The sequence below is a fragment of the Pinus tabuliformis genome, chromosome 4_1 (assembly GCF_031772625.1).
Source record: "Pinus tabuliformis cultivar Carrire ecotype Pingquan chromosome 4_1, CPIR1, whole genome shotgun sequence".
Taxonomy (NCBI): domain Eukaryota; kingdom Viridiplantae; phylum Streptophyta; class Pinopsida; order Pinales; family Pinaceae; genus Pinus; species Pinus tabuliformis.
In genome coordinates, this window is record NC_142303.1 from 428,047,025 (window position 1) to 428,067,416 (window position 20,392).

Genomic DNA, 20,392 nt, shown 5'->3' on the forward strand with positions numbered 1-20,392 from the left:
GTTTTAGACTCACACTTATCGGCTAATTGAGGCTTATTTTCATATTGTTTGATTATTTTGGCTATCGTTGGGGATCAACTTGATGACCCATCTACCTCATATCATGATTTAATGATTTCAAGGCCTTTTAGTCTAGTTTGAAAGAATTTGACATGGTTACTCTCATATAAATAGGGGAATTGATTTCCTCTTGGATCATAACAACTCTTCATCCATGGTATTTTTCTCTAGTTTGTAAATGGAGGATTAGTAGAGTGACTTTCTTGGGTTGATCTTTGATGCATTGTGATCTCTTTTCATGGATGCTTGTGGTGGTTCCTGGATGTTGCATGGTGAATTAAGTTAGTTTATTTTCTTTATCTTGGTATTATGTTCCATGGGATTAATGTTTTGTGCCATGTCAGTTTATTTGGTATTTGCTTTATTCTCCCTTGTTGAGCTAAACCCTTCCTTTAAGTGTTTGTGGAATAGAAGATAAGTTTTTATTTCCCTTAATTATCTAGAAAATTGAGAACATAAATACAAACCCTAGGGTAAGTTAGTTTATTTGCCCTAGTTTTGTTTGGAATTAGAATCACTCTAATAAATCCCTAGAACAGTTTGTATCCTAAACTCCATATGCCCTAGATTGAGAAGGAACTAGTCTATCTCACTTGTGGCATTCTTTAGAATCTAAAAATTGTTTTTTCTTTTCATCTTATTGTAAATTAGAGTTAAATTACAAAAAAAAATTGTTGTTATATGCTTTATTAATTGCCAATTTTTGTTATAATTTTCTTGTTAGTTTTCTCTTAAATTTAGCCTTTGTCTCATATAATTTTTACACATTTTTAATGGCTAAATCTGTTGTTGTTATAAATTGTTGTTTTGTTGCAATTTGTTGCTCTAAAACCCTATTTTGCAATAGCTTTGAGTTTTTCTTCATTTGGTGTGTTTGTGTAACCTATTTGAGACTCGTTAGGCTAACCCTAGCCTTTAAATTGACCCATAGGTCCTTAGAACTCAAACCTTGAACTTACTCCTTCATCCATTATAAACCCTAGTTTGCCATAACTTTGTCTAGTGGATTTTTGTTATATGATTCTTAGGGTGAATATAACTTAAAATCCTCTAGTTGCTTGATCCCTAAATCCTACGAGGGAAGCCTTCCTTATGTTGGATTGTAGCCTTCACTAAAGAGAGGGGAGTAGTTTCTTAGGTAATAGTGGTAACATTCTCGTTTGTTGCACATTGTTTAGATTATCTATTGAGGCTTTGCACTAGGTGCTAGATTTTGATATAACAATCCCAAAATTTACATCATAAATTTCCCTAAAAGTTCAACTATATAGTTTTTGGTAAATTATTACTTAGGTATAGTTCGTGCATGTAAAATATTCATTGCCTTCATTTCTACTCCCAAGTTAATATACATGCCTAAGACATTACTAATTTTTCATCTACTTTTTCCTACCCAAATATGAGTCGACAAATTTCGTCATACCCACATCAAAGTTGACATTTCCATTTGGATGAGGTGAAAATCAACAAACCAAGGTTTGATGAAAAGGCTTAAACTATCCCCAAACCAAAGTCCCTTTGCAAGGACAAAGACCCTATTTTTGGTACATTAGAATTTTATTATAGAAAACCCAAATTGATGTACAAGACCATATCAAATTTAAATAACTCACCATAATAATTTCGTAACCAACACTCCACCTTTGATGCCATTGAATTCTAAGATCAAAGAAAAGTATGAGAACTATTCTAGTTGTTAAAGTTGAAGTTGACTCTAGTATGAATGACATAACAACAATATTTGGAATGCAATTGCCAAAAATGCCATTGAGAGACATCTTAGGTGCCCTAGCAATAATATGGGGAAAAGAAAGTGCCTTGCATTTGAATCATCTTCTATAAACCTTGTGTCTCTTATTCCTAAAGGTTTCTCAAAATTTAATATAGTTGGGTTGCAAGAAGTCCAAATTATATCTTTTATACTTAAAAGTTTCTCAACATTCAATGATGATGGAGTGTAGTGACAAACACACATACTCCTATTACTATAGTTATAGTAATTACTATAGACCACTACACCTTAAACAAAAAATATACATAAATATACGTATTATTAAAGCTCTTTTATTTATTAATAATTATAAATTATAAATTGCAATAATATAGATTTTTTTAAATGATATTGAAAAGAAAAATAAACAAAATTTATAGTACATATTATATATTTTAATAATCTCACTTTTTGATATTTAAAAATCCAAATTGTATTTATTATACTTAAAAGTTTCTCAACATTCAATGATGATGAAGTGTAGTGATAAACACCCATACTCCTATTACTATAGTTATACTCCTATTACTATAGTTATACTCCTATTACTATAACATTACACACTATATATAATGAAATCTCTTTTATTTATTAATAATATATAAACTAATTTTTTTAATAATGTAGATTTTTTCAAATGATATTAAAAAAAGACAAAATTTTATTATACATAATAAGTTTTTATATTTTAAAAATAAAAAAAAACAATAAATTAACCCATATTATATATTTTAATAATCTTACTTTTTGATATTTAAAAACTCTAATCATATCTTTTATACTTAAAAATTTCTCAACCTTCATGATAAAGTGTAGTCATACAATTATTACTATAATTTTATTTATATAAACCATTGTAACTTGAACAAAAAATATATAAATATTATTAATTTTAAATCTCTTTTATTTATTAATAACATACAAATTAAAATTTTCAATTTTTTAAATGATGTTGAAAAAGAAATAAACAAAATTTTAATTACATATTATATATTTTAATAATCTCATTTTTCATATTTAAAAATAGAAAAAATTAATAAATTAACCCATATTATATATTTTAATAATCTTACTTTTGATATCTAAAAATCCAATCGTACCTTTTATACTTAAAAGTTTCTTAACATTCAAAAATGATGGAGTATAGCAACCGTACTCCTGTTGCTATAGTTTTATTTACACATACCATTACAACTTAAACCAAAAAAAAATATAAATATAAATATTATTAAAGCTTCTTTATTTAAATGTATATAGTTATATATATTTAATAATATAGTTATTTTTAATAATATTGAAAAAAAGTTATTTTTTGTTTTAAGGTGGGAAAACTTATCATAATTTAGTTTTTAAACCAACACCGAGGACAACCATCTTAGGATGCTAACCGTGAATGTAGGCTCACTCATCACCGTTAATCAAGGAAAACCACGCCACCTGGAATAACTCGTTAGTGGTCCATACGCGAGTAGACTTTCGCTCCTGCCAGATGCCTCTGGGTCTTGGGCCATTAACTTGTTTCCTTAAGTCCGAGGAAGATGAGCTCTTAACCAAGCAAAAACAGTTTTAGGGCATACTCCAAATTTTATTGTACATATTATGTATTTTAATAATCTCAATTTCCATATTTAAAAAGTGAAGAAAAACAATGGTTTAACCCATATTATAGAAAGAAAGAAAGAAAATTATTTTAACATCCACAAGGCTAAAGATAGCCTATGGGACAGATTGCTTCTTCATCTGGTTGATGTATTTGGCCCTTTCCATGTGAAGCCTCACAATAAAAACTCCCGACTTCTCGACAAACCCCTCGCTAAATAGATTATCCCAAGAGCTAGCTGCAAAAATATTTGTATAACTTTCCTTGTTGTCTTTGAAGGCCTCACATTCTAAAATGAAGTGCTTTTATGTTTCCACTTTTCCAGAAGAACAAAAAATGCATATTCTTTCCTCCCACACTTCTTTTGGCCTTTCCAGTGCACTGTTTCACAACGAAGTTGATGAGAATTAGTTCTTAACTGAGCAATAAGAAATTTGGCTCTCCAAGAAATATTGGCCTCTATGTACGCTTTTTGTTGATGATTATGAGTGGGATTAAACACTTCAATATAATATTTTTTCTTTCTCCCAACTCCTTATGCCAAGTACGCTTGTGGAACTTATCCATAACAGAAACTTTTATCTCTTTAGTGTTTATCGGACACGTGTTCAAACAAATACCCGATTTACTAAACCCTTTGTTATTTTGCTGCATCCAAGTCTTCTTTCTTTTGCACAATACGTCATTAAGGGCAACCTTAGGCCATCTGCCCTCTTCCATTTACTCAATTTTTTTTAAATATGTTTTGACTCGCACCATAGCAATTGCTTCAATAGGAGCAACCCCATTTCACTTAACAAGATATCATAAGGAATTAAATTTTTAATTTTGAATTCGTTTATAATCAAACGCTTCTAGATTTTCACAATTTGTTTCCACTGCATGTCAGATGTATCGCTGACCCACAGTTCACAACCATAGAGAATCACCATAATTACTAGAAGCCCAAAAAGAGTTTGAGTGGCTTTCCAGTACCATAACTCTGCCTCTCTACACCTATTTTGAAAAGCATAAAATGCTTTCCAACCCTCGAAAGTTTTTTTCTTTCTACAACCATCCCAGCTTAGATTTTTGTTGAAGTCAATTCTGAGATATTTGTAATTGGCAACTTCTTCCAAAATGTTGCGTCTAAAGTAGAACTCGTACTAGTTATGTTTTCTTCTTTTTAGAAAAAACTACTACTTTCGTTTTGCAAATATTGATTTCCATCTCTAGCCTTGTACAAAAAAAAAACTCCAGAGAATAAGTGATTTACCTTATTTTGACGTTCAACATTAATTAATAATAATTAACTTTATTACTGAATAATCATTAATATATATATCGCAAGACGACAAATTGTAGTGGTGGAGAATGAACCTATAGTAACAAATTCTTTTCACAAAGACTTGGGTTTCTCACCATCGCCATTTTAACTGTTTTACTTTCCATCGATATACGGCTTGAATCTCATTTGGACATTGATTCGTTTGAATCTTCTGTGATTCCAAAAGGTCCATCTCGGTGCTGAGTTGGACATCTCCAATTTATAAATTGAAAGCCGAGATGATTTAAAACCGATGGAGCACATCTAAAAGAACGAACATTTTTACAGCAGGATTCTCTAGGCATATTTTCAAAGGGAGGGACCTGATGGCTGCAACGACCTCCTCACACAATGTATTTGTGTATGGAAGCCTCATGGCCGATGAGGTGGTGAGCGTGCTTTTGGAACGAATTCCTCCTTCTGCTCCTGCTGTTCTTCCTGGATAGTAAGTGTACACCCTAATTTCCGGATTCCATTCATACGCAGATAGTGTTTGCTCTCAGTAGCTCAATCCATGCATGTAATGTCTCACAAACTGCACTAGTATTTTATAAGCAATATGCCATTCATCTATTCATATATCGTTTAAATGAAAATTGAATAATCCTCAGCTATTATTTTCCAATTATAGACTATCAGCCTCCGTGATTCAATGTGTCGACCAAACTTCTGATAAATGAGTTATGCATCGGTTGATGCTGCAAAAACAGGCATGCATGTAGATGGAAATAATGTAGGCAATAACTAATTATGTCAGTAAAGTTCTAAAATTTTGGTAAGGAATTATGTGAAATACACCATTAATGTCCTTACCTCCCGCTAGATGCAGTTTATACAGGTATAGGGGCTAATCGTTTGATTTAGGGACTCCATTTTCTACTTAACTTTTGTGTGTTTTGTACCATTTTTAACGTCTCTAGGTTTATGGTATCTAGCTCGGTAGAGCCCTAATTTCTTCGATTTTAATTTGGCAAAGCTCAGGGGTCAGACATAACTCCTTGCTTATTGGGCACACAGGTTGTTACCGTGGCTTGGAAAGACTTTTGTTGCTTACCATTTGGACCATCACAGTCTAGCTGCTTATGTTATTTTATTCAATACAAACAGGCTTACATATCTCTTTTGGTTCTTAGTTGGCAAAAAAAGCTACTTGTGATAGTTTATTCAATACAAACAGGCTTACTTACGATGGTTTATTCAATACAAATAGGCTACATCTCTTTTTTGGTTTTAGTAGGAAAAAACAGGGGAGCCTGAGCGTCCTCTGTACTACTAACTATTTGAGCTGCTGCTGGATACACTCACAGAAAGCATGCATTACATAGCACATTAAGTGTAAGATGAACCTAAACTGCGGAAATTTTTTTTACTGAATGACTGATAGACCGACTGGGCTTCAAAGCAATTACAGAAAATGACCATCAAAGTTGCCACAGATAACATTGACTGAATGTGCTTGTGGAGCTTGCAAAGGCCAGGGCCTTGGTGCTCTATGTCCGCTGAGAAGTCCATACCAGGTTGCTGCATGCAGGGGAAGGGGGCATAGTAGCCTTCTGATATGTGCTTTCATCAGCTGCTGCTATGAGAATCGTGGGGCTTCAGCTCCTTTAGCTCCAGTCAGCAGTGAAGCTGTCGAATCTCCAACTGTGGGCTTGCTCCAGAAGGCTATAATGCACTCGACGGGAGTTCCCGCATCTTGTTCTTGTTAAGCTCAGAACAGTATTCCGAAACTCCACTTTCATCAGGTTGTGCCTATGGGGTCGTTCACTTCAGACTCCATCGCCTATTGGTTCATTCACTTAATGCTCCATCACCTCTTTACTATCCAACAGGCTCACATCTTTGAGTCCTAAGGTTAGATGGTACAGAACTAAATTTCAATACGAGATGAGTACCATTAACTACATGAATCATCAGATCCATTTGAAATCCATATGTGATAGAAGGATTTTAAGGAGTGACACAAATTTAAGAATCCCAATTTTGCAAAATGGATAAAAGACAGTTGATTAAATTATGGGACAATAGTATTCTAAGATATAGAGGACAGTTCTTGACCAGAGACTAATCAAATGCTAGAATGAAGTAATTAACCAAGGAAACAGAGAGGCAGAGGATAGATTTCAGATCACAGTTCTCTGGGCCTAGCTAGGAAATGCCTGGTCATATAGTGAAAATGTGGAGAAGAGTGCAGTACTTGCAAATAAAACTGTGTTCCTTTCTCTTTTTCTGAGGGCACATGGCCATGGTAATTATTTGTCTAAATCTTGGAATATCTGAGATCAGAATGTTATCTCTTAGAAAACTACAAGAGCATTAGTATTGTTTTCTCAGGTTTAGCTCCTCCTGTTGCATTCAATTTTATTACCTAAATTCTAAGAGTGTATCTTTGATCCTTTTCAAGCACAGCCCTGAAGCACCATACAGCCTAATCTTTAGGCACAAAATAAATGCACTAAGATAATTTCAAGAAGCCTTTGATATGTACAAAATACCAGCATTGGAAGAAAGATACATACACAAAACTCAAGAGAGGGTGTGTGCAAATATGAGAAGATTTATGGATGACATAACTGTACGCATGCTGCACACTCTATAATCCATTAAGTATTTAAAAAGGTACTAGAGTTCAAAATCGGAATGCCCATGCACAAGTGACGTGCAAAAGCTTGTTTAACTGAGCTTTTCCAAATAAATTTCATCAAAAGAAGGAAAGCTGTTCAACTAAAATATGGGAGAATGTGTCCAAAGACAAATGGGTTGGAAAGAGAGATGTGATATATTAATGAGCTGCACAATTATAAATTGATCCGTAAACTGCCATGGATATTCCACTAGACAGTTCGTCATAATAGATTTGATAAAATTATACTTAAAAATCCGAAATCTACACTATGAGGGTCTATTTCTCTTTAGATTTCTAGATTTGTAAATTATTGTTTATTGCGTATGCATGCAAATCATAATTATGCAGAAAATAGAGAACAACAAAACAAAAACTCACAAACCACGATTGACACAAGATATATCCTAGGAAACCTTTTAAGGGGAAAACTTAGCTGGAAGGTGAGGCCACTCTGATGTCTTTCTCTGAATAGAAAATGGCTGCAAGTACAAAGAAGTAAGGCTTGTGGCTTGTGGGCTACTACAATGCACAAATTCTCTTTGTGTGCTCTCTCCCAATCCCTCTCAGCTACTATGCTCGTCTACAGAACAAGATACACTTGCAAAGAATAGAACCTCTTTTTCTCCTAGTGGTCTAGTTATAACTTATAACACAACACAATAGCCTACTAGTGGTTAGGTTTGACTCCTTCAACTCTTAACTAGAGTTACAATATGGACTCTTTTAGAGTCTTCTTCATCATGATCACGTGGCTAACCCTTTTTCCATGAGTAATGGGGGTTGACATGGCATCCTCTCAAATTATGGTGGAAAAAATTGTGAAAATTCCAAAACTGAAATCCTATTGCAGCAATTGGAATTTATTTTCCTAATTGTTAATCATTTTAACAATTTATCTGCTATGACAAATATCAAATAAATTCTCTGCAACCTTCACAAATAAAATACCGCGGAAATAATAGCGCTGGAAATTGAGAAAATACTAGCACACACAAAATAAAAATGAGACTGTTATTTTTGGACAAATGTCCCTGGAAAAACCCAACTTGGGAAAACCGGTGCAACAACTGAGGGTTTTATTATTATACAGTTGTGAATTCTGAGTACAATCTATGGATGCCCAACTGGCAATCCAAACAGAGAAAAACACTGGCAGAAATATTGTGAGAAATTTTTCTCACCCCCACAGCCAATCCGACAATAAAGACTGGCCTCTGAAACCCTCTACGTCTTGCCTTGCGTCACCCTCTGCATAGGCTTTGCGCAGGCACAAAATTGTGCAATTTGGATCTCACACTCAGCTGCCGATTCTGCTTGCAACTGAGTCCGAAAACGTTCCTCCCGGCCTCTGTGAAATTCTTCTTCCATCGGAACTCTGAAACGTCTTCCCGAATATGCAAATCAAACTGCCTATTAGAGGCTACTGCGCTGCCCCTGTGTCAGCCTCACTGTGGCTCTTCTGCCTCTTTGCAAATGCACCCACTGGATTTGGAAATCTTCCTCCATCCTCACTGCCCCTGCCCCTCATTCCTTGCTTCGATTTCTGGCTCTCTGGCTGATTACTGCTGCTACTCTGGAAATCGATCTGCCAAGGAAATCGAACTGCTGTTGTTCTAGTGTATATTTTCCAAGTGCCCATCGACTTCCTCTTATAATCCTCTGTTGGAGCACCAACAACCAAGATTAAATCTTAATCAATGGCTAGGATCATCTTGGAGTCGATCTGTGTGAGTTTCTAGATGATTCGCACCTTGACTTAATTAATTATGATTAATTAACCATATTCCCTAAGTTTAGACTTAGCAAATATTTAAAAAATGGTTAATAATCTAATTAAGCCATCTCTAAGTGGAATTTCCAGAAATGATTGCTGGGTTTTGGAGATTTCATGTATTTTAGTCCCTCCACCAAATTTCGTGGCTAGAACACATCCGATGCTATAGAAACTAACACTTCCTCTTAGTGAGGACTGTGTTCTCTCCCTAGTGCTGCACATCCTCCCACAACACCCTGTTTCTGTATTGCCTCTGTCATGCTGCTGATGTCTAGCTACTGCTGCCCACCAACTACTGCGCAACTTTGATGTTGCATCTGTGCTGCTGTTGACATTGCCATACTGCTGCCAACACTGCATCTGCATTGCAACTCCCTCTCATTTGTTGTTGTTGCAACTACTGCAACTGAGAAGCATCGAAAACAATGAGTCAACTGTGTTATAGTATGATGCATCTGTCTCCTAAGTCCTGACTATTATTAGCATCTGCACTATCACTGAAGAATCTGTGCTGCTTCCAACTCTGCACTGAGTCATCTGCTCTGTTGTCAACACTGCACTGCGTTCCTCAACATTTGACTGCTGCTAGTTTGCAAATGTCACTCAGGTATTTACTATTGACTGCATCAACTGCCACTGATCCATCCTGCTACTGAATACTGTGGGCCCCTGTAGCCAGGTAATGGTCCATGAGGAGGACACCTCAAGGATCCTACCCAATCTCTGTAGCTTTCTGGGGCTACAACTCCAAGTCATCCCACCTCACTCTTGGAGGTATGGCTGGCAACATCGCGAAGTCTTCCTCCAACCTGCAGGACAACTTGTCAATCTCAGCTAACGTTGCCTGCTGGTCATGCTTCTCTGACTTGCCCTTCTTCCTGAGAGGACACTGCGTGCTGTAGTGACTGAACTCACCACATCTGAAGTACTTGACCTTTGACAAGTCCTTCTTCTTCTTTCTCTATTCCCCTTGCCCCTGATTGAGACCCTTTGATGTGAGGGCCACATTCTTCTCCTCCTTCACCACCTTCTATCTGCTGCTACTGCTGCCATTGATGGAGCTCTTCAATAGAACTCGTCGCAATTCCTCCTGCTACAAATCGGCTCACATTCTATCCCATCCTGGTAGCGTGTCTCTGCCCAATATACTTTGGACGAAGACCTGCCAATCCTCTGAAACATTGTTGAGTGCCAATCGTACTAGCTTTGAAGGTTGAGGCATTGCCCCAACAACTAAAAGTTGGTCCTAGACTTCCTGAATCCTGGTGAGGAAGGGATCTATGCCTTCCCCCGTCTGCATCCTAATGCATCTCGACTTCTCCTCCAGGAACATCTTCCGCTACTCGGAAGTACCTTAGTATAGCATGGAGAGAGTATCCCACATTTCTTTGGCCGTTCCCTTGGCTGCTATATGTGAGACAATATGGTCCCGGATTGTAAAATTGGCAACTAGGGCCAAACTCCACATGGGTCATCTTATTTATGACAACTGATATTTTTCTTGGATTCCTCTCTCCGAGAGGTGTAGGATTGATCTAAAGATCATCCGATTCTGACATGTACAAATGAAGTTATGAATTTATTCTGATTATAATCAAATTGTCAAGGTTGGCCAACAAACTTATGTAGGCTCAGAAGCCCAACAATCACGTCTATTCATCCTCAACATTGCATATAAACGGAAGGCGACTTAGCCTCATTTGGACACACTCATCTTCACACTTCTCTCTCTCTCCACATGTCCGAAATTTCAAGAGATCAAATTTCTGGACAATTTGACCAAGTGTTGACCAACGTTGACTGCAGCTAGGGTTGACCGCAGGTGGGCTGTTTGACCAGACTTTGACGGGGTTGAATTTGACTGTTTTGAGGGCTATTTTATCTTGCTATTTGGAGGCTGAAGTTGACTGAAGTTGACCGATTTGCTAAGGGTCAAATCTGCCCTGTTGACTAACGGTGACTTTTCTGATTAGGGCTCTTTTGCTGCTGTTATAAATTATCAGATTTGTAAATTGTACTATCTTTCTCTACTGAACTATTGAAGACTATAAGAAGAATTGGGCAAGGGTTTCCCCACATTGGGGTTTGTCCCTCGCTGGTGCCACATCTTGTGTACTCTTGTCTTGGCTTGTCTTCTACTGTTTATGTTGATGTTTTATCTGCATTTTACTATCATGTTGATGTGGTTGCTAATCTGGATATTGATATTGGGCTAATAAAGAAATTGAAGTAAAATTGCTCTAAAGCATAGAACATACCATTGTTGCCTAAAATTAACAAGGTATCAGAGCTGAGGTGAAGACAATCCGAATTGAAGACCTCCAAGGAGATCTATGACAGGTGGGTTGGCATGTTCAAGGTTAGTAATGCTAATCAAATTCTATTTCTCACGAATAAGTTGAAGGATATTAAGAAGGGCAAGGATGAGGACATTCAATCCTATTTCTTGAGGATTACTGAGATCAAGAATGATCTACTCTCAATTGGAGAGGTCATTCCTGACAGGGAACTTACTCTCACCACCCTTGGAGGACTCCCACCCGAGTGGTATGTATTTAGAACCACCATCCTCAACAATGATCGAGTTCCAGGGTTTGAAGAATTGATGTCGAGATGCACTCAAGAAGAAACAAGAATGGTGGAGCAAGAAATGCCTTCTAATAGAAGCAACCCCACTGCATTCTCTGCTCATGCCAAAAGGAGAAATAATGCAGGGTCTAAAGGTCATTTCCATGGAAAGCCTGGATCTATGGGAGGAAGGAAGCGCAGGTGCTTTGTTTGCAATAAGTTTGGCCACTATGCAAGGGAGTGTCTAAATAGAAGGGACACATCGCATGATGATGATCACAATCATTCCAGGGGCAACTTCAACAACAACGATCAAAGGAATGGCAGGTCCAATGACAAAGGAAAAAGGAATGCGGGACATCAAGGAAATGGTCGACCCTCCAAGAAATCAAGGAACTCCAGGTATGAAGAATCCAATGTTGTTAACAATAAACAAAAAGAGTACCATCTTATATCGGCCCTCTCCATTGCCTCTCCTCTGGACACTTTGGGAAATTGGCTGATTGATAGTGGTGCCTCAAGGCACTTCATCGGATACAAGGAAGCCCTCTCTAATCTAATAGAAAAGGAGACAAATTTGGAAGATCATCCTTGGAGATGATGCCACCTATCCCGTAAGGGGAGTAGGGAATGTTACCCTTCAATTGAATCAAGGTAACACTATTCATTTGCAAGAAGTACTATATGTACCCGATCCCAAGAAGAACCTGGTGTCCATTTCGGCAATGGAAGACAAAGGATTCAAGGTGGCTTTTATCGATAGAAAGATACGTGTTTGGAAAATAAATTTTAAAGATGTTTTTACTCTTAGGTTTAGGGTTGACACTTTATATCAAGTTGGAGGAAGTCCATTGGGAGCTATGTCTTGCGACACATCTCTACAATCTAAACTATGGCACTAGAGGTTCGTCCATCTTCATTATAAGGCCCTACCTGATGTGAGACAGATGGTGATAGGTATGCCCGAGTTCAAAGTAGAGCATGAAGATGTATGTCCGGGATGTGCCGAAGGAAAACTTACAAGGGGACCATTCCCCTCAAGTAATAGCAAGACCACAAGACATATTGCAGTTGATCCACTCCGACATATTTGGTATGATGCCCATAAACTCTTTGGGAGGATACTTATATTATCTCACCTTTACGGATGATTATTCTCGCAAGACTCGGATCTACTTCTTGAAGAAGAAGGATGAAGTGTTCACCTGGTTCTGACACTTCAAAGCCTTTATTGAAAACCAATCCGAGAAGAAAATCAAGATATTGAGGACTAATAATGGGACCGAGTACGAATCCAATGAATTCCAAGATTATTGCAGAGAAGCTGGCATTAAGAGGGAGACTACAACGCCATACACTCCTGAGCAAAATGGTGTGGCTGAAAGGAAGAATCTCTCTATTGTAGAAGCAGTTCGTGCCATGCTTCATGATCAAGGCCTTTCGAAGTTCCTATGGGCTGAAGCTGGAAATACCACCGTGTATGTTCAAAACCGATGCCCTCATCAAGCATTGGACTCCAAGACTCCGAAGAAATGTTCACTGGTAAGAAACCCGATGTCTCTCATTTTAGAAATTTTGGAAGTCCCGTATATTTTCATGTGCCGAAAGAGAAAAGAAGCAAATTGGGTGCATTTGGGAAGAAATGAATCTTTGTGGGCTGTAGTGAAAATTCTAAGGGATATAAAATTTATGTGGCTCGTCAAAAAGGAAGTTGAGATAAGTCATGATGTCACCTTCGACAAAGATATGGCCCTCAGGAAGATCAACAACCTTCCTATCCTAAGGAAGGACAAAGAAGCTGACATCGGAAATCAGGGTGAAAAAGAAGACGAAACGATGCCTGATGTTGATGAACCTATGGATCATATTGATCCTCCTCCTCATGAGCCCTTCTCCTCCAAAGGGAGACCCTCATGGCTTAGGGAGACTCTCGAAGATGTCAAGAGACACATTGCACCAAGGGGGACTTTCCGTGAAAGCAAGAAGTCGAACATGTATCAAGGATATTTGACTGCCATGAGCACTATCATTCAAAATGAGCCTTCATCATTCGAAGAAGCCGTGAAGCATCAAGTATGGAAGGATGCTAAGAATGGAGAATATGAGTCAATTATGAAGAATGATGTCTGGGATGTGGTCCCTAGACCGCAGGACAAATCGATTGTCACCTCTAAGTGGCTCTACAAAATCAAGCATGGAGCTGATGGAAGTGCAGAAAAGTTCAAGGCTCGCTTTGTTGCTCAAGGCTTCTCTCAAAAGGAAGGTGTAGATTACGATGAGATATTTGCACCTGTTGCCCGATACACCACCATCCGCTCGATTATAGCCCTTGCTGCCTCGCAAGGATGGAACCTACATCAGATGGATGTCAAGACCGCTTTCTTGCATGGTTCGATCAAAGAGGAAGTCTATGTGGAACAACCCGAGGGGTTTGAGGTTCATGACCAAGAATCTCATGTATGCAGGTTGAAGAAAGCTCTTTATGGATTGAAGCAAGCACCTCGGGCTTTGTATGAGAGGATCAATAGCTATTTGATGAAGCTGGGATTCACTAGAAGTGAAGCCAATCTGAACCTTTACTTTAAGGTTGAAAATGATAAACCTCTCATTCTGGTACTTTATGTGGACGACCTCTTTCTGATAGGTGCAAACCCTCTCATTCACAAATGTAAGAGGGAGTTGGCTTCTGAATTTGAGATGAAGGACCTAGGACCTTTGCACTATTTCCTAGGGTTGGAGGTCTGGCGAAAGGTAGGTGAAATTTTCCTCTCTCAAGGAAAATATGTTGTGAAGATATTGGAAAGATTTGGGATGGTGGACTGCAAGCCTGTGACTACTCCGATGGAACTTAACTTTAAGAAGTTATGTGGTAGTGCTACTGGACTTGAATTAGGAAATGCTTCTGAGTATCGTCAGCTCATAGGAGCACTGATGTTCTTGGTGAACTCCCGTCCGGACATATGTTTTGCAGTTAACACATTGAGCCAATATATGGTTGAGCCTCATCATATAAATTGGATTGGTGCCAAGAATCTTCTGAGATATCTTCGGGGCACAATCACTCATAGACTGAGATACACTGCCAGAGATGTGTGGCTGCATGGTTATTCTAATGCTGATTGCGTTGGCAGTGTGGTGGATCGCAAGAGCACTTCTGGATGTTGTTTTTCTTTGGGTTCTGCTTTGATATCCTTGATGCAGGAAGCAAAAATCGGTTGCCTTGAGCACTGCTGAGGCCGAATACATAGCTGCTAGTATGGCCTCCTGTGAAGTTGTCTGGTTGAGGAAGCTCTTCAGTGAGTTGTTTGGACATGTGCTGGATACCACCGTGATCCTCTGCAACAACCAAAGTGGGATCCGATTACCAGAGAATCCCATGTTTCATGATCGCTCCAAGCATATAGATATGAGGTACCACTTTATCCGAGATATGGTGCAACGAGGAGCAATAAGGCTCCATCACATTGGGACTAATGAGTAGGTCGCCGATATTTTGACAAATCCCATGGGGAAGGTCAAGTTCTTGGCCTTCCGAGAATGACTTGGAGTCGTGGAGAGACCCTCTTATGAGGGTCCTGTATGAGATGGACATTAAGCTCTGGGAGCTCTGGGGGGCTTGGGGTACTTCTTGGAGCGATGACCAACCATAGGGTGAGTGGTTTAGACTTCCCCTAGTGGTTTGCTGTGTATAGAGTGAGTGGTTCAGCCTTCCCCTGCGATACCTCTTGGAGACATGTAGGCAGGATGAGTGGTTCATCCTTCTCCTACTGAGACATCCTACCCATGCAGTCTGGGACTCATGGGAAGTACCTCTCAATTGGCTAATGAGTAGGGAATGAGGATAGGGACCATAGTGCTACCGATGGACGCATTGTGTACTACCGTACTCCCTATGCTAGGATGATCGATATTGATTTGGGATCAATTGGAATTGACTCGGGTCAGTAAGAGTCGTATGAGACACACTCTTTTGATTGGAACTGACTTCGGGCCAGTAAGAGTGGTATGACACACTCTCCTTTGATTGGGACTGACTTCTGGTTAGTAGAGAATGGTATGATACATTCTCGATCACTTCTTCTTCTTCATAGTTCAGCAGAGCAGAGCTGTGCAATGATGGTAGAGATAGTACAGATTGGTAGATGGATTAGTAGATGGGGTTCTCCCTAGTTGAGAGGGAGTGTTAAAATTGGCAAGTAGGGCCAAACTCCACATGGGTCATCTTATTTATGACAACTGATATTTTTCTTGGATTCCTCCCTCCGAGACAGTGTTGTGGGGGAGCGCCCCCCCCCTTCTCGATTCAGCTCCCAATCCGCACTCCGGGCGGGAGTGACTTGGGAGCGGGTCAGGAGCGTGCTCCCTTAAAAAAATTTTGCTCCTTGGTTTTTTTCAAATTGATATAGGGAGCGTTGCTCCCATCACTCCGAGAGCGATTTTTATAACCCGGGAGCGGCCGGGGAGTGATCGCTCCCCATTGTTCCCGGGTTATAAAAATCGCTCTTGGCGGCCGTGAGCGACGACCGGAAAAAACGCGCGGATAAAAAAAATTTCGCGGGAAAAAAAACGCGATTTGTGTGGAAATAAAGTGAGGGAGGGAGGGAAAGAATATAAATAGACCCTCCCTCATTCATTTCATCATTGTAACGAGAGTGGGAGTGAGAGTGAGAGAGAGGGTGAGAGTGAGGGTGAGAGTGAGAGAGAGTGAGAGTGAGAGCAAGAGAGTGAGGAGCAAGGGGAGATTGAAGAGCTTGCAAGGGGAGATTGGACGCCAAAGAGGTAGGCTCTACAATATTGAATAGAGTGTAGCAATTTTTTTTTTAATGTTCATTCCTAAATAAATAAATAATTTTTTTCTCTATTTCCCATTCCCATTCCATTTTTTTAAATTTTGCAGATTCAAAACTTCAAATTTCAAACATCATGGTTATATTTCTTGGCATTTTCTTCTTCTTGGTTCCTTTTTTGGTTATTATGGTGTTGGAGAGTAGAAAAAGGAGGGTTGAAAATGAAGAAGGGGATGAAGAAGGGGGTCATAGTGGATTTGATGAAAACCCCGATGAGGAGGAGCTAGAGGAGAGTGAACATGAGTCAGCTCAAAAAACTAAACAAGACCAAACTCCATTGTGGAAATATGTTAATAGGCCTGCAGCAGGGAAAGGGGGTGGAACCATTAAATTTCATTGCCCCCATTGCAACAATAATTACACAGGTTCATACACCGTGCCAGAAAGCACCTCTGCGGGAAAGGCCATGGGATGGAGATAAACAAATAGGAATCAAAACTTGTTCAGGTGTGTCAGCAGCAGATAGAGCCAAATACACAAGGGAAGAGGAGGAAGCCCAATACAAATCTAAAAAATCAAAGGGTTTCTTTGAACCAAGCTCACAATCACATGCACAAAGAACTCCTTCAGCATCCTCCCAAGGTAGTGGATATGGAGGCACAGGGTCACCAGGTTTAAGGCGTAGAAGCATATCATATTTCCTTGATGAAGGGTGTAGGAATGATGTGGATTCAAAAGTTTACAAGTTTCTCTATGCATGTGGGATACCATTCAATGTTCTTCGCTCACCTTATTGGCACGAAATGGTTTTTGCCATAAATGATGCCCCTAAAGGATACAAGAGCCCTGGGTATGACAAGGCAAGAACCGTTGGACTTGAGCATGAAAAAGCAAAAATATCACATTCTTTGAATAGAATGACAAGTTCTTGGACTGACCATGGGGTGTCCATTGTATCTGATGGATGGACAAATGTAAAAGACAAGCCATTGATAAATGTTCTTACTGTGTCTATTAGTGGTGCCATCTTTCTTTCAGCATATGATTACTCAGACAAGTTCAAGACCGACATCAACATTGCAGAATCATTACTCGAAACAATTGAGCGTATTGGGCCATACAATGTCATCCAAGTCATCACTGATAATGCTCCTAATTGTAAGGCAGCGGGAGCAATTATTGAGGATAAATACCCCAACATATTTTGGTCTGGGTGTTTGGTTCACACAATGAACCTTTTGATGCATGATATTGTTAAGAACAAAAATGAACAATACAAATGGATTGGTGATTTATACAAGAGAGGCAAACAAATGATAAAATTTATTACAACTCATAGCAATACCCATGGCCTTTTCCGCAGTCACTCAAGATTGGAGTTGTTGAAGATTGCGAGGACTAGATTTGGTAGCTATTACCTCACCTTCAGGCGCCTTTTGAAGGTAAGAGAGTCATTGGCTAGCATGGTATCAAGTCCACACTGGCAGGTATTAAAGGAAAGGGCTACAAATGCAGCTGACAGGCAAGGTTTTGAACAGGTGGAGGAGGCCGCTCTTGATGGTATGTTTTGGGCACATGTGAGGCAAGTATGGGATTTCACCAAGCCCATTTATCACATGATTCGGTTTGCAGATATATATAAACCAATGATTGGCGAGGTGTATGACCAGATGGATACCATGCTGGGGCAAATAAAAGATATTGTTCATAACAATGATCCGAACTTGTATAAACTGATTCATGATTGTGTGTGTATACGGTGGGATAAACTTAATGTTCCACTACATTGCTTGGCGTATATCTTTACGCCAAAATACTGCTCTACATCTTGGTTGGGCCAACTTGCACCAGGGGGTGGGGTTAGGGTCAAACCCCATATAGATGAAGAGGTATCTACATGATATTTGCAAGCATTAGAAAAGTTGATACTTGATAGGGAGGAATGTGCTAGTGTGCGTCTTGAATTAGGCAAATACTTCAGTGGCACTGGTTTGTTTGGTACCTTTCATGCAATGGAAGATAGAGACAGATTTCATGCTCTCACATGGTGGGAATCATATGGCGGCCATGGACTTTTGCCAAAATTGGCAAAAAAAAGTTCTCTCACAGGTTGTAAATACTTCTTCTGTAGAGAGGTATTGGAGCACCTACAACTTCATACATAATGTGAAAAGAAACAGACTCAATGAAAACCGGGCAGAAAGCTTGCTTTATGTGCACTACAACTTGAGGTTGTTGAGTCATTACTGTGATCGGGCTCATGAGGATCCAACATATAAAATTTGGGACAACCACCCAGAGAATGATAATTTGGAGGATGGCACTATACATCTTGAAGAACTGGAAGCAGAACTTATGAGAGAGGAAGATGAAGCAACAACCATGCCACCTCTACCATCCAATAGCAGTGCTCGAGTTTCGAGTCTTGTTCCTTTGCTAATGCCGCCTCCATCAACATCCTCACGTGGAGGGCATGTGCCTTCTGGTTCTGGTCGTCGGTCTGTGCGGGAGGAGACTCCTAGAAGACCACCACGACCTGCTCATACATCAGACACTTCTCGTGGCAAGGGCCACATGAAGTAGTAGATAATAGATTTACAATTTACTTGTCTTTTCTAGTTTCTATTAGTTTTCATAACTGTTGAGTCTTGACTCTTTCATATCATAATGGTATTTTTTGTAAACAATATATGACTGTGACAATTTAAGTTTGAAGTTGGCAATTATAACTCATTGGTAATGATTCTGAATTATGAATATGATGCTTCATGAAAGTTGTTTCATTTCATTTCATAATTCATTTTTTAACATTTCATTTCATGTTAGATATTATTTCTTGTAATGGTTAAAGTTTAAACTTAGCTTACAAGTACAACTTTGGTGATCAATGATGATAAATGTTATATATTGAATTTTCAATTTTGAAAGCTTGAAGTTGAAACTTTAAAATTGAGGAATCATGATTCATGAGACTCAATATGTTGTATGTTACGAACTTGTGGACGTGGTTGATGAAGATTATAACTTCTAGATGATTGATGTTATATGGTTCAATGATCAATCTATGTGTTTTTTTTTTTTTTTTTAATATATAATTCATCATTCTACATGTTTTTGTTGACATATATGTATCAAAATATAAAAAATATATATATTATATAAAAATCACTCCGGGATTCGCTCCCAAACCGGGAGCTTTTGAAAATGTCGCTCTCGCACCTGTTTTCGCTCCCACTCCCCGCTTTTGCTCCTGCTCCCAGGTAACACTGCTCCGAGAGGTGTAGGATTGATCCAAATATCATTTGATTCTGACATGTACAAATGAAGTTATGAATTTATTTTGATTATGATCAAATTGTCAAGGTCGGCCAACAAACTTATGTAGGCCCAAAAGCCCAATAGTCATGTCTATTCATCCTCAAAGTTGCATATAAATAGAAGGTGACTTAGCCTCATTTGGACACACTCATCTTCACACTTCTCTCTCTCTCTCCACATGTTCGAAATTTCAGGAGTGCAAAATTTCAAGAGGCTGAAATTTCAAGAGAGCGAAATTTCAGGAGAGCGAAATTTCAGGAGACCGAATTTCTGGACAGTTTGACCAAGTGTTGACCAATGTTGACTGAAGCTAGGGCTGACCGCAGGTGGGTTATTTGACTAGACTTTGACTGGGTTGTTTGACTGTTTTGAGTGGTTTTTATCTTGTTGTTTGGAGGCTGAAGTTGACGGAAGTTGACTGATTTACTGAGGGTCAAATCTTCCCTGTTGACTAGCAGTGACTTTTCTGGTTAGGGCTCTTTTGTTGCTGTTATAAATTATCAGATTTGTAAATTGTACTATCTCTCTTTCCTGAACTATTGAAGACTATAAGAAGAATTGATCAAGGGTTTCCCCACATTG

The 20,392-nt window shown here is 38.8% G+C and overlaps 1 protein-coding gene across 3 annotated transcripts in view; it reads left to right on the forward strand.

Moving 5' to 3' along the window:
• Window positions 1-4,836: 4,836 nt before the first annotated feature.
• The window catches only part of LOC149176127 (AIG2-like (avirulence induced gene) family protein), a 228,767-nt gene continuing 213,211 nt past the window's right edge, over window positions 4,837-20,392 (forward strand). The window contains exon 1 of one of the 3 annotated variants that reach the window (XM_089423031.1): window positions 4,837-5,182. In XM_089423031.1, the coding sequence (XP_089279157.1) occupies window positions 5,064-5,182 (119 nt within the window). In that variant the 5' untranslated portion in view covers window positions 4,837-5,063. The remainder of the gene's footprint in view (window positions 5,183-20,392) is intronic. The other 2 variants (XM_089423032.1, XM_089423030.1) reach the window with 2 other exon arrangements.